Genomic DNA, 16,144 nt, shown 5'->3' on the forward strand with positions numbered 1-16,144 from the left:
AATTTGTCTCGCATATTTGTGATATATCTAAGTGTTATTTTGTCTTGCAACAAATTCAATTCGTTGCGGAACAATGATATTGAGTTCAGTGCCAATCATAGCAATGTCCAACTACATCTTTGTTTTGTATGCAATTATTATTTTTATTTGTTAAGATTTCGGTGATTGAACACCAATATTATGGAATTATTATTTTATGTTATGCGGGATTTAGAAGTACTGCTTGTTGTTCACCGATTTAGAAGTGCAGGACATGATAAGGAGAGAAAACGAATGTGCAGGACAAATAACATGAGCCCTTGGATGTGTAAGAAATGAATGGCTGTGATTAAGTCTCTCCATCCTCCACAAAATTCAGTCTCCATAGAACTTTTCTCTATATATGTATATCTATATATCTATATATATATATATATATATATATATATATATTGGCATTTGAAATTAGATTCGTGCAGACAGCGCTAATAGTATCTAAGCAGGATGATTATGAAGGGTATGAGTTTTAATTTCCATCGTAAATAGGCCAGTTTGTTGTAGTGTGATTCAATCGAACCGCTCGGGGTATCTTGAACATGCAGCAGATGCATTGTACATTATGATCACTAAAGATTATTTGAAATGCATATGATAGCTGAGATAAAAAAGATAATTGGGAGAGATAAAGTGCTTGCAATAACCAACTGAATAAAACAGCAACACATACAGCCGTTTGCCAAGTTTAAAATTGTGACTTATGACCTAACATGTCTAGGTAAAGTCAAAAACAGTTTTAAGCCACTAGCTTTCACCGTTGCCAAACAAGCGCATAATCCGAGGACCACAGCCAACCCTCTTTGTCCATCTGCTACAACCAGAACAATGAGCAGGATACCCTATGATTCTAGACTCTTCTATACACTGAACATGTGCAATACCAATGCAGGACTCTAGCTACCAAGTTTGCTAACAACATGCATGATGCATGACCGGAGTTAATTCATAACAATAAAGATAGCAGTGACATTAGTTTTCTTCATCAAGCACAAACACGACAGATTTGACGAGGAGAGCCTGATGGAAAGCCATTACAAGTAGCTTTTCGGGGGTGTTATAAAGAGAAGTAACCAAATCACAGCCATTTCGGGAAACAACTACATGATCCGATGTCGTGCTGGGAATTCATTACTAACATGTGCATAAATACACAATCAGAAGGACACGATCGAGGCACCTGTAATAATAATTTGAGACTAAAATGTAAATCTTAATATGTTGTAGATATGATCACAGAAAATTTGGAAATAATAAGGGATAGAATATATATGTTTTAAGAAAAATCCAAAAACAAAGTAACAAATTTCTCTCTCTTATATTCTGAGAACCTAGCTCCCACATTTCTAGTGTGCCTGGGTATCAACCGAAAAGAAAAAGTTAACTCTTAGAAAACTGGAATTCTCATATAGATATCTATTCCTGCGGCCACACCCGGGCGATGTGCAAGAAGCCTTCTATGTAATTGCAGACAGCATTATGTTGAAAACAGGAATTTCAAGTCTCTCTCTGATAACTTTCCCAGTGCATCGGCCGACCCACTAACAGTCCTGTAAAATGGCAGGATATAGATCAGACGATTTAGATTGAGCAATGAATATTTAACATTGGAGCATTAGATGAATAGATACCCTTCAAATACTAATTTCTTCTTCTCTTGCAACTTTAAGATTCTTTCTTCAACTGAACCTTCTATTACGAACCTCACAACCCTACAAATTTCACAAGAGATTTAGAAGAAGGGTTGCACAATAGTACTCGAAGACTGCAAGTAACTATATAGCCAAGGCACTTGCCTCACAGGTTTACACTGCCCAATTCTATGTACTCTATCTTGAGCCTGTTGCTCAACTGCAGGATTCCACCACACGTCCATCAAGAATACCTGCATGGGTCAAACAGCAAAAATACACTAAGTCTTTTTTTTAAAACATCAAAATAAATGTCGGCCTTCCTTTCAAATAGGAAGAAAGCAATAAAGAAAACAAACAAAGCCTATTGATATATGGTTACGCTTCAGATATAGCAAAAGAGTATTCGCTTACATGTGATGCCACTGTGAGATTAAGTGCAGTCCCTCCCGCTTTCAAGCTCATCAGAAATAATTTACAATCTGGGTCCTCGTTAAACCTTTTGATGGCAGTATTTCTTGCCTTCATATTAGTAGATCCATCCAACTGAACACACTGAACTCCTGACTGCAAAACATTTCAACGTCAATGAAATATTAGTCTACTTGATGAAGAAGCAGATATTAAAAACAAGATCTTGTAAAATTATCACCCACCTTCTGCAGCGAATAGTGAATCAAATCCAAGAATGATGGGAATTGGCTAAAAACGATTCCTTTTGCAGTACCATCCCTCTGAACCATAAATCTAATTTCTTCCCTCTGTATAATTAAATCAATTTCATTTTAGTCAAAGCACTAACAATTTGAGAAACAGGCTCTAAGTTGGAAATCTGGACTTCAAACTGATATCAAGGGTGTGTTAAAGAATCGGTTTAGGAAATATCAATTTAGTAAATATGACTAGTTTAGCAGCTTCCTATCATATCGTCAAGAAGGCCATTGAGAACCAAAAACTATCAATAAAGAAAAACATTACAGACAGCAATGGAAAAGTTCTAAAATGATAATCAACAATTTACCAAAGCCTCTAGTTTTGTACTAGTCTTGAAGTCATGAAGCCGAATTCTGTTGAGAATACTTGAGCTCTTAAAACCTGTAATGAAGCATGTAGGGCATGAGCCTTGTCCCGCACTAGCTGAGAAGTTGATCATACAAAATTGACAGAAGGTATGTCCACATGCATTAACCTGGAATAATTAGTAGTAAGTTTTAAAATAAGCGGAAGAGTATTATTAAGAAAAACAAAAAAGGAGAAATCATAGTTATATTTATATCAAAATATTCCAGAGATAATTCATTTTACTAAACCTGTTTACTAAAAAAGGAGGCAAATTATGAGAAATGTTCTTATATTCTTTTTACTAAAAAGACACACATTATAGCATTTCACTTCAGATATAATCTCTTATTAAGTTATTATGTGGCTTGGGAGAAATGAGAATTAACACATTATTAAAGAGAATAATACTCGAAAATAAATCATGCACTCACCACAGGATCTTCTACAGATTCATGACACAGCCCGCATTTTACTTCACCATCATCATTCGCCACACTTGATTGGCTCAGGGCATTTTTAGAGTATACCACTAGGTACGGATGATTCAAAGCCTTTTATACAATCAGAAATTATGGTTAGAGTTGAAAGAAGGTAACAATATCTCATAATCAATTGAGCAGAGCATTGTAAAAGATATTCACAAAATGTCACAGTTAAAAGTGACTAGCACCCCCTGAAAGGAATAATAGCAGGCAATATCATTCAACCCCCACCCACCCGGAAAAAAACAAATAAAAACAGGTGTTCATACATACTACATCTCGACAATGGTAATCATCAATTGAGTATTTCAAGTAACCCAATACATAATTAATATTTATAAGCTAAATTAAATACTTTCCTTCCTCTTGATATTTGATACATATACTGATAAAATGCTATTTTAGAAAGTACCCAAAACACAGAAAAGGTAATTGCAATATATTAAGAAGATTGTATAATTAAAGACGCTTATCAATAGAAAGTAAATCATCCACCTGCCGAACACGCATGAGGCGATCATAGATGTTGGCGTAGTTATTCACAACAGTTCCTTCTGCATATCTGCACGTGAGAAAATATTCAGACATACTGGAGAAGAACTTTAAGACCCAGCTTAAAAACATGTTAGATGGAAAATACCTCACAGAACATAAAGGTTGTCGTTTCTATATGTTTATATTTTGTCAGTGAGACAATTCTTTCCCACTCCTTTTGAGTTATTTCATAATATTTATTCCAGAAAGTGAGCTACTGGAACTAAAACGTACAAAAGTAATTTTCGGCCCTATCTGACTTCAGTTATTCTACTTTCAAAGTATTTTACAAAAGAAAACTTAAGTAAGTGACCAGCTTAAATGATACAAAATATCAAAGTTTGAGCAATCTTATCATTCCAAATGTACCATTCCAGATGTGTAATCACTAATGTTTAAATGGTAAAAACCTAAAAAATGATCACAATGCATTGTCCAAAGGTCATCTATAAATCAGGCATATAAAAACCAATAAAACTAGCTAGAACCATCAACAAAATAAAATTAAAATCACAGAGGAGCTAGATCTAGGAATAATGTACAACGAATATTTACATTGAATTTGGAAGAAGGTCCACCAATTAATGATCCCTGAATAAATATTTTAAACAAAATTGATAATAATTAGTTGACTCACGTGTTAAATTGGGCCTGAGTATCGTTGTACAATGATCTGAGGTAATCCTCTTCCTTGATATCCAGCGAGTCCCGTCGTAAAAAGATCTGGAAAAGAATGATATATATCGCATGACATACTGAATTAAATATGCAAATCTTGGTGCCTTACAGCATAAGAAATTATTGAAGTTACCATTTTCGGAGGAAGTGCAAGATCAGCAGATCTACCCACTTTAGTACGCCTAAGGAGTATACTTTTCAAAATCTTATGCTTCAGCAAAAGCATTGCATCTCTGCCACGCCCAGTATGTCCTCCCAATTTTATTGGTCGGGTAATATACTTCAGAGTCACAATGTCACATGAAGTTAGCATTTTAGTTAAAAATGTTCTCCATACATCCTCAAATTAATAGACACAATACACAAACTTAGAATTTTGCGACTCACTTTGTCCCACCAGCAAAAGTGTCTGTAAGTTTTATGATTGCAAATTGAACATTCAATTACACTGCAAGGTAATTACATAAAAGATATTAGATAACAAACAGTTTATTATATCAAAAATTATACAAGAGCAAGAAGACTCTAATTATATTGATGCAAATTTTGAAAGTATCAATGGAGAAGACGATAAATTTATCTTAAAGAATGTACAGACTTTAGTCGCTAGTTAATATCCTTTGTAATTGTGAGCACAAGTTCGAAATCGACTCTTGTGACTTTGTTTTATAATTTTGGTGTCACTATATTTATTTTCAATCTTACCATGTTTTAGCATCAACGCATGTATATATAGAGTATTTATGTAGCATGTGCTTCGCTTCTTTGAATCGCTTCGCACAAACGCATTGCGCTTATGCTCCGGGACCACTATTGCACTTTGATTGGTGTGTTTTGCGCCTTTAATAACTATGAGGGCATACATGATCATATATAGCAACATATATTACCAGATGCAACACTGAGAGCTGAACTGGATATTTGAAGAAATGCAGGACTAGATTCTGGCATATCAAATTATATTTTGCTATTTCCGGAACTAGCAGATTTGTCAGGAGATGATCAATGATTGACTTTGTTGAGCTATGAACTCAGAGGCAAATTGATAAATTAACAAAAGAAAATGGACTGGTCGAGTACAAGCACAGTTAACATTTATTTCAGGAAAGATAGTTTAAACCTGAACAATACCTGCAATTAGGTGATCTGCAATCACAATCCTCGCAAAAGTAATAAGAATATGGAAAAATCTGGAGGAAGCGGATCTGTGCCAAAAATCAGAAAAGTAATTACATATAAACCATGATAAATTAAATTGTATTATCACATCAAGCTAACTCATGTACATAAATCTTACAAGTGAGTAAAGTTCTCCAACACGATTTTGAAGGGGAGTGCCACTTAGAGCCCATTTGTAGGTAGAGTTTAAGGAAAGAACAGCATGCGAAGTGCTACTTAGATTATCTTTAATATGGTGAGCCTGTAACAAAAATAGAACACAGATTTACAACACTTGTACAGTAGATTTACAACTCTAACTTAATTAATCCATCATCTCCAAACAGTAAGCATCCGATTTTCAAAATAAATGATTAGATGTGAACAAGTACTATATGCTTTTAAAGTGCTGATTAAAATATTAATAATTAATATGAAACCCAATTTAATTAACAACAAATAAAACTATTAATTTTCTCATGAAGATGCTATATATCTCGCAGTGCAAATCATCAAAACAAGTTTTTAATATTTGATGGCATAGTCAAACATGCTAATCTCTAAGTTTTTCCATAGATCATGCTGTTCAATGACTTGAAATATGCACATAAGCACATAAACATATATTCAGGAGCTGCATAGATATGTTTTTAATTTTTGCATAAATGAATGTGGGTAGCTCATAATTCATCTATAAATATCTGGATTCAATGCTGCGCAAAGAACTTCAATGCTGCCTGAAAACCTATAACGAGGAGGTATAATAATTAAATATATCAGCGTGCCCACACACACAAAAGACACATCAACTAAAGCAGCCAAGTTTGAGACACTTTTTAACAGTACTAGTCATTAAAAACGTACCTCATCCAAGATTATTCGGTTCCAGTCCACGGAGGACAAATGTGGGCCTTTATCAGCTCCTTCCGAATCATTAGTTGAAGAACCAGCTCCAGAGGCCTTGTCCTTACTCAACCTCTTCCCTTTCTTTAGAGGTTCCTTATTCTTTAGACACTTTATCAACGGCTTGTTCTTCCCCAAAACATATTCTGGATAACACACACAATTATCTTGGTGAAGAGCAAAAAACTCTTCGTGAAACAACTCTCCACACCAAGGGCATTCTTGTTTCTCCGGCAAGAAAAACTTCCTGTATTCAGCTTGGACGACAGAATACGTGGTAATCACGAAATCATGATCCAAGAATTCATGAAGGGACTTGCCCCTCTTGGATCCATGATAGACCATCACCTTTTGGCTACCTGTCACCGTGACACGGCTAATCTCGTTGACCCATTGCGTCACCGCAATGAGAGGACATATGACAAGGGTCGCCTTCGCTTTTGGCAACCCAAGAGATGAACTTTGTTGGGGGAAATCTCCATCCCCAGCTCCTTGAAGTTCCTTCTTAGCCAGGACCAGTGCGATGGCCTGGACAGTCTTGCCCATCCCCATCTCATCGGCAAGTATGCCTCCCCGGGCTGCAGATTCCTCCTGCTGCAGCGCCCACGCTAACCACTCTTTCTGATACCTCAGCAGAGGCATAATCACACTGCTCGGCGGTTCTGCAGTCTCGGCAAGAACATCATTGACATTCGCCAAATCTATGTCTGCATCGGCATCGTTGAGAGAGCGTAACCATCTCCAATGGTCTTCTTCCCAGGCTTTCCACATCAAACCAGAATGATCACCTGCTCAACATTATATGAATAATTTAATCAGTAACAAAAGAAAATCCCGAATAAATATAAGGAATTGAATAAAACACCCCAAAACGGTAAAGAAATGGTTGGGACAGAGGGAGTATATAATAACGGAGTCGTTATATCAAACTATTATCATACAAAAAAAAAACATGTATGAATTCAACAAATCTTTCAACACATTTATAAAATCCCCTAATAATTAAACTCGATTTAAATCCCATTTAACTAGAGATATATCATGCAAGTACTCAAGTAGAGATCTTTACATAGCGATCTAGTGCTTAAACAATCTTGATCAAGATACACACATATCAGTGAGTTGGAGAAATGATGATAAAACAAATAATTTACAAGGCGATTTAAATAATAAAATTCAGTAGCTAGTAAAAATATGTTCTACCCATGATTGGAGATAGAGAGTTGAAATCTGGGTGGGGCTCCATCGGTGCGTGAGAAGAGTAGTTGTAGGTGAGCGGGAAAGAGTTTATTTGGATTTTTGCTTTGTGTACCGGTGTTTTGGAGTACGGTAATGGTGAATGGTGATGAAGTTTCGAGGGGTATTTATAGTTATATTCGGTGATATTTACGATGAAACTGATTTTGACAGAGGATTTTGTAAAATTAATGATACTTTTTGTAAAAATGTGAAAGATGGGAGGTGCATTCATTTCATATATGATTAAGAGAATTATGGATTTGGTTTAAATTAATGATATTATTTGTAAAATAGTTGGAAGATGAAGGAGGGATATTCAATTCAGATATAATTAATAGCGGTTGATGAATTTTAATTAATTATAGGAGATTCTCATTATATATAGGGTAGAGTAGTTGTGATAAAATATTGGGGCGTTAATATGAATCCATGAACAATCATTTAAAATCTTGTAGATCATGTAGAGATTTTTAAGAATACAAAATACATACCTATAAATCTATTAATTTTAAGAATATTAATCTTCAATATTCTCTTCACCCAGTTACTTGTCCATTTTGATTTTTCATGAGTCAAATTAACAAATTTTTGATTAAATATTACTAGCTCTGTGTCATTCATTTGTATACAGTTTTCTTTTTGCAACGTCCCACCAATTATATACATTTCAAAATAGTAAATTTTTATAATCTATATTATCTATACTATACTATAAGAAGCCAACATGAGTATAATTTGTAGTCCAAGGTTTTAGTTATATTTTTTGGTTTGGTACTCTCCTTTTGGTACTACAAGTCTACAAATGTAGAATCTATTAGTATTATAAACAGTTTCAAATAATAAAAACACTCATAAAATACATTATCATATAATATTTCATTAAAAAAATTATAATGATGTTATAAATAAAGTTATAATATACAATTTTGAATATCTTTTTTTAACAAGAACCCTCATATAACTCTTTTTAACTTTAACGTGTTCTATTTCAATATAACCATTACATAACCCTTTCTAACTCTAATCTTAAAAGTTATTGTTGTCAAAAAAACCAAGATTACAAAATTACGTTGGAATTCGATTGATTAGATTACTGAATCTTTCAAAGGTATTACACGATCGGCTATGTTTAGAAAAAATTAGAATTTTCTGATTTTTTATTTTTAAATCTACGTGTACTAAATTCGGATTAAATGTACTAAAATCCTAATATATATATATATATATATATATATTAAGATATATAATCTATATTTAAGTAATCGGGAGAAAATATAGTCAGTTGAATAATATAATATAATTAAAATTCAATCCATTAGTGCTAAAATACTAATAAATGATGTTAAAATTTGAATTATTAATAATAAATTACGAAGTATATACCCGCCCGTGCTTCGCACGGGTTAAAGGCTAGTATAAAATAATATTACACCAATTACTTTTTTCTACTATCTCCATGACTCCATTCTATAATAATATAAACAGTATTACACCCACTACTTTCCTCCACTTTCCTCCACTATCTCAAATCTATTATTAAATATAAATAGGTCCCACCACTATACACACTCTTTATATAATTTTACTCATTTTTTACACTTTTTATTGGTATCCCCCCCAACCAAATGTATACAAATGGTTGGGACGGCGGGAGTATAAATTGTCTATTTAATATTTTTAAAATTTGAAAGTTGCATATTAAAATAGATTAAATATACTTTCTAATGATATACACCCTCCGCTTCAAATTAGATGTCCGCCTTCAAACAATCACATAGTTTAAGAAAAGTGAAAGTTTACAAACTAATTACATCAAATGATCATAATATGTGGTATGAAATTGATCTAGGAAATATAAATAAGAGATATGTGAAGTAGATTGAGTTTGAAAATATAATTTTACATTATAAGTTGAAGTAATTGAAACAAACTTTTTTTTAAAGTGGACATGTAAATTGAAACGGAGGGAATATTATTTTTTTCCCAATTATATGGTACGTACGTATAAATTTCAATCAAAGTACGATCACTAATCAAAAGTTAACATGAACAAATATTTAGATACGAAGGGGGTAATATCTTTCGTAAGAAGTTGAAAGAGGAAAGGTATTCATTTCTGATATGATTAATAATGAGGTCGTTTGGGTTAACTTAAAAGAAGTGACCTCTTGCTTATAGTAAAGAAATGAAGTAGAAATGAGAAGTAAATACTCCCTAGTCCCATTTTAAATGTCCCTTTTAAAAGCTATTGTTCTTGCTTCTTCCATTGATTTTCTTAATAAATCTCCTTCTTCAAGAGGGAAAGTTTCTTAGATCTATATCACCGGAACTTTTGATTTTCATTCTTATTCGCTTCCAGAGGGCTTTTTGGATTTGTGGGTAGATCGATTATCTCTTACGTGTCGTGGTGTAGATCTAATTGCTTTAGTTTTTCGTTGGATTTTCTCTAGTTTATTTTGATTATAGTTTGATTTCTCTCCCTAGTGAGAGTGTGTGATTTTCTCTCCTCTTTTGTGAGAGTTGGTTTGGATTCATCGATAAAAGCTTTCGGGAATTGCATTTGTGGTTGATAGCTCAAACGGAGTTTTTGAAAAAGATGGTGAACACAGAGCAAGGATCTATATATGTACCATCGTCAATTTCAACATCGCTTATTTGTCTCATCTTGGCTATGAAGACAGGCATGTTAATTTTTTCTATGTTTGTTCGATTCGATCATTCTTGTAGATGCCGTATGGCTATTATTTAATGAATTATTTTCTTTTCTTCAAAAAAAAAAAGCAGAAGCCAACCACTTTTTGCAAACAAACACCACCAATAATTACAAATATTGCTGATATTAACCTCTTGCTTATAGTAAAGAAATGAAGTAGAAATGAGAAGTAAATACTCCCTAGTCCCATTTTAAATGTCCCTTTTAAAAGCAGAAGCCAACCACTTTTTGCAAACAAACACCACCAATAATTACAAATTTGCTGATATTAATGCTATTGTTAGTAAAAGGTTGAAAGATGAAGATATTCATTTCATATATGAATTTTTTTCAGATATGATTAATAACAATTAATGAATTTTAATAAATTATAATAGATTTTGATTTTACATGGATCGAGTAGTTGAGATAAAATTTTGTAGAGTTAACAGGGATTTAATGTGAATCCAAAACAATTCTTTAAGATCTAATAGATTATGTAGAGATTTCGAAAAAATACTCCGCGATCCCATTTTACATGTCCCTTTTAAAAAATTACACATCTTAAAAAATGTTAGTTGTATGTTTTCTAACCATCTGGCATTTTCATCTTCCCAAGCTTTCCACATCAAGATTGGGCTTTCCTTTCTCCCTTGAGTGTCGTTTCCAACAATCAATTCTTTTCTATCACCTAATTCACAATCCGAAATGTCCATAGTGACACTACCTTCATCCCAGCTTGCTTCTTGCTGATAATCATCTCCTGCTCAACATTTCATATATAAATAATCTAATCACTAACAGAAAAAAGACCGAATATACAAAAAACATGTATGAATTCAACAATCTTTCAACACAATTATAAATCCCCTAATGTTGATAATCAATCCATCTAAAACCTTAAGGGTGTAAGAAGACCCCAAATTGATTTTATGCTATATTTCAACACTCCCCTCGTGAGAGTCTGATATCATGTCGAGAACCAATCCATCTCAAACTTAAAGTGTTAGAAGAAGGCCCCAGATGGATTTTATGTTATATTTTAACACGAAACTCGATATAAATCCCAATTAAGTAGACAATCAGCATGCATAAAGATCACGATTATCAACTTATCATGCAAGTACAGATATCTACATAGCGATCTAGTGATTAAACAATCTTGATGAGTAAGTTGAAGAAATGATCATAAAACCAAATAATAAAGAGTTGAGGAGATGTTATACCCTTGATCGGAAGTAGAGAATTGGGATCGGCGTTGGGATTCATCGTGAACGGAATTGATCGGAGAGAATTAGGGGTTTTCGGTGCAGCTAGCAGTGAGAGAAGATAAGAGTGAGTGAGAACAGCAGTGTTGTAATGACTTGTGCGACGTGGCTTCTTTATAGCTGAGCGGGAAAAAGTTTATTTGGATTTTTCCACTTGGGCTGTGCCACACACGCGACCTCATCTCATTTCCTTTGTGCATCGGGTGATGTTTACGATGAAACTGATGCTTATCGGTTTTGCTGATTTGGATTTTGATGCAATTAATCATATTTTTCATAAAAAAAATTTACGACAACGGGGTGATAAATTCAGTTATGATTTTATTTTATTTTAGCCAAAATTTATAGCGGATTTCATTAATATTTGATAGAGACTCAATCAGGACAAACCTCGACTAATCATGCAACGAGTTTGAAAAACAAATAGACGAACTAAATAATTAGCCGCTTTGTTTTCGGATTGCTAACTAACTTAATTCAAATTAAAAATGAAGATGATGGTTTCTTGAACAATCCAACATGCATCTCCCCTGAAAATAGTAGTTTCACAATTGACCCTCACAGTAATTTCATGGATAGTTCAATGTTTAGAGGATTCAGTTGCAAAAACTGAGTTTAAAGATCTCATGTTATGAACAGATATATTTTGCGAGAGTGAGCACATGCGACTTTTACTACCGTTCCAAACGCACCCCGGCCATCTACCTGTCGGACACCAGCTATAGATCTGTCGAAAGTGTTGTTGATGGGAGATATCCAGATCTCTCAATATACCGTAAAATTCATTTTCAACATAAACACATCGCGCAAAGCGAGACAATCAAACACACAAATAATAACTCAGACTGAAGACAACTAAAACACCCAAATGGTTTTCCTGAATATTCTGGAACAAGAATCGATTTTTTTGAAGAAGAAACAAACAAAGAGGATTATTGATAGATAATTAAAAAGGAGAGAAGAAGTGTTGTTTAAATGGAGAAGGGGCATCTTGAGAATTGAGATAAGATGAAAGGAGATAGGGATAGAGATTGATAGAAAAGGTGGAGACGGCTAGGGTTAGCGGGAGATGGAGCGGCCGACTCTCATGAGAGGGGGGATAAATTCAGATATGATTAATTACAGTTGATTTTAATTTCAGGTTGAAAATATTCTTCTGTCCCACAATACAAGTCTCTTTTGAAAAATTTACGCATATTAAGAAAATAATAATTAAATAATATTTTCTCACTTATATCCCTTAAGTAATGTAGTAATCGGCTAGTGTGAGTCCATATGCACATATTAAGTGCTAAATTTGATATATTTAACTTGTTTTGATTGGTGAAGTTTTTGTATATATAGGCTCCATCATTATTGATAAGTATTAGCCAATGAAGATGTGTTAAATACATGAAATTTGGGGATTAGCATTTGCCCATGCGCACACCAAAGAATAATCGATAAATGTATGAATATAGACTCTTATTCAACTCTCATTAATTGTTATACAACTTTCAAGAAGGGTATTTTTTATAATAATTACAATATATTTGCATTGAAAACTAAAAGTAGACAAGTGCTATGACAAAAAAATTTCAAAACAGACTACTATTATGGGACTGGGAAAGTAGTTAAAATGAAATCTTGTAGGGTGAGTTAAACGTGGATTCAGGAACAATCTTTAAAAATCTGATACTCTCTCGGTCATATGCGATTGTTTACTTAACAATTTGCACATATTTTGAGTTTGTTATAAAGTATAGTTTCATACCGCTTATCTACTTCTAATCTTCTATATATTAAAGGGGACTAGGGGTAAAAAGAGCAAGAAAAATGCTTGTGAAATTACATATATACCTTCAGTTTACACATAATTTCAATAATACCCTAGGTCCATATAACATCTTGATCGCGTGTTTCAACGGACACTCTTCGTTTTCTCTCTCTGACAGTTGCTCTGTATACATGTCGTCCCTGTGATGTTTGGTTTAGCTTAAATATTCTTTCATTACCTGTGAGTTGTGTTTTATATTGTGTTGCCTCTCCTAGATCAGATTTTAGTGAAGAGGGGTTTAATGTTGCTTCAATCTTTATGTGTGTATCAATTGGGTTTATGCAGCTAGCTCACCCTTCTTCTTAATGGACGGTTCCCAGCTGTCACTGACTAAGTAACTGACTAAAGAGGTTGTGTTGGAGCCCAAGATGCTGAAGTGACTGGGAATGCTGCCCGTCAGAACCCAGGTATGGTTATTGCCTACATGTTAGCGGAACGCAAGTTCTATTGTGATGCGACACAAGTTGACATCACTTCTGCAATTGGTCTTAATTAGTGTTAGAGTTCTAATATGATAGAGTTTGTGTGCGGTTTGTGTTATCATTTTAACAACCATTGTTAATGAAAGTGATGCATTTGTAAAATTGGCAAGTTATTAAATTTAAATGTGTGTTTTGTAGTTTTGTATTATATTATAAATTGAATCCAATTGTTGATGGAGATAGTCAAGAAGACAGTTGGGGTGAAATTGGATTGTACTTCAACTCTTGTCATAGCTGATCAGATTGTTCGAGATTAGAAGTGTACCAGATCTGTTTAGTTTTAGTTTGCAGGGGACGATTTAGGACCCTGTTGCTATTATTTTCCTGAGGTGGTTGATACATCTGATTTGTGTAAAATATATTAATAATAAGTGATATCATATTCTATGAAGCAGTCAACATAGTTGCCTAATTATATATTGTGTGCTTTACATCGTGTGCTAGCTATTAATACTTATTTAATTCTCTAAATGTTAAATTGCTCTTGTTTTTTCGCCGAAGGATTATAAAAAAAATGGGTTATTCAAAAATAATTTTTTTCAAAAAAATAATTTCAAAAATAGCTAGAATTCTGATTGTATGCGTGTGGCAAGTATTATATATACTTTTTTGCAAAAAAAAACACTAGTACAAAATAGTCTTTTAGCTACGGTCAAATTAGGCTTTTAGCGTCGGTGTTTCAGCGTAGTATATGAACCCGACGCTATAGGGTAGTCTCTACTGAGTCGGTTAAAAAAACCGACGCTTAAAGTGTTCTTGCCACGGTTAAACGGCGACGCAGTAGACCATTTGACCGACGCTTAAAGTTTGTTTTATGCGTCGGGTATGCAGAATGCCGTTGCTTAAACTACAGTTTTATGCGTCGCTGGTCAAAAAGCCGACGCTAGAAGTCATTCTTTTAGCGTCGGTTGGTCAATATGCCGTTGCCTAAAGTTATGATTTTTTGGTAAGTCATGAGCGTCGTTAGTCAAACGACCGACGCTAAAGATTAATCTTTAAGCGTCGGCTGTCAAACTGCCGTGGCTTAAAGTATTTTTTTTTAAAATTTTTTTTGCCAGCTGCTGTGCCATATTTATATTATACATATTAATCCCTGCGCATCATTCATTCATGTAAATAAAATCCAACCAACAAATACCCAAAGTCAATAGCACTTATTAAACTCAAATTACAAAAACTTAAATGTGGGTATTAATCAATGTACACTAAAATTAAAATGTATTACAACCCATTATTCTTCTTGTGAAATTACATGTCAAACACTAAAAACTATGAAATCAGTGCAGTACTAAGCCAGCTGCCTCGAAGTCTTCACTCTCGTCATTAGCACTAAAAAAGCTTGTAGTGGCCATTACAGTTTGTCAACTAGCTATATATATAAACAAAACAAATCAATAAAGAGTTCAATGATTACAAACGAATACATATAATTTGTTGTACCTGATTATATAGTGGAGTGAAAAAAATAATTTAATTAATGGAAGAAATTGTTTTCGAACCTGATTATAGACATTCGATTGTATAAAACTCAGCCCACAGTTCCCGAACCTCATTGAGTTCCTTCTTTAAATACCTTCTTGAACCAGGGCCTAGGGCCTTGCAAATGCAAATGATGATAACATATTGAGACAAAATAATGAGTTTAATATTCCCAAAAGAATCATTAAATATATATTTTGTTCTTACCTCTTTCCAATTGGTATTAGGATTTTTTTGAGAAAGTAGGAATATTTCATAACAAATAAACCGCACTCCGTATTACATTTTGTAACATCATAGTAGATTTGACGTGCACATGAGAACATAGAATCAAAAATGAAAGCAGAATCTGCCTGCCATCAAAAGAGTCACATGCACAAACAGCTTATAGATATTTATTAATTTAACATCATCTAATAGTATGGAAGATATAATCATATCATGAAACAAGGTATAGAATGGACGTTATGGCAGAACTTTCCCCATTATTTCCATCTTGGTCAAAGTTATAAGCAGGCAACAACAAAATCAGTTTAAAACTGAAATAATATAAATGATAGGACCTGAAGAAGAGCCTTGTTTAGATGTCCTGCAATAGCCAACAGATTACTTCTATTATTACAATTTTTAACAAACAAAAATGTAGGAAGAGTGAGGGGGGTTGGGGGGTTTCACATGTCATCTACA

The 16,144-nt window shown here is 33.7% G+C and overlaps 1 protein-coding gene across 1 annotated transcript; it reads right to left on the minus strand.

Moving 5' to 3' along the window:
- Positions 1 to 1,510: 1,510 nt before the first annotated feature.
- On the minus strand, positions 1,511 to 11,681 carry LOC108220328 (ATP-dependent helicase rhp16). Its single transcript, XM_064085744.1, has 16 exons — positions 11,639 to 11,681; positions 10,972 to 11,175; positions 6,443 to 7,269; positions 5,718 to 5,840; positions 5,552 to 5,625; positions 4,808 to 4,868; positions 4,554 to 4,700; positions 4,380 to 4,465; positions 3,704 to 3,770; positions 3,158 to 3,277; positions 2,686 to 2,853; positions 2,321 to 2,425; positions 2,079 to 2,231; positions 1,830 to 1,918; positions 1,665 to 1,745; positions 1,511 to 1,583 (listed from the first exon to the last, which is right to left on the minus strand). Exons 1-16 carry the CDS (start codon positions 11,679 to 11,681, stop codon positions 1,511 to 1,513), a joined length of 2,421 nt encoding a protein of 806 aa, XP_063941814.1.
- Positions 11,682 to 16,144: the final 4,463 nt, after the last annotated feature.

The sequence above is a fragment of the Daucus carota genome, chromosome 1, assembly GCF_001625215.2.
Source record: "Daucus carota subsp. sativus chromosome 1, DH1 v3.0, whole genome shotgun sequence".
NCBI classification, from domain to species: Eukaryota; Viridiplantae; Streptophyta; class Magnoliopsida; order Apiales; family Apiaceae; genus Daucus; species Daucus carota.

What these genes read in the sequence shown, in the direction of transcription:
- LOC108220328 (XM_064085744.1), bottom strand. Translation starts at nt 11,681, where the DNA reads ATGAATCCCAACGCCGATCCCAATTCTCTACTTCCGATCAAGG. An exon ending in TTGCACTTCCTCCGAAAATG is followed by an intron (nt 4,466 to 4,553) that starts GTAACTTCAATA and finishes ATTCTTTTCCAG; the next exon opens with ATCTTTTTACGACGGGACTC. An exon ending in GTACAAAACTAGAGGCTTTG is followed by an intron (nt 2,426 to 2,685) that starts GTAAATTGTTGA and finishes TTAATTATACAG; the next exon opens with AGGGAAGAAATTAGATTTAT.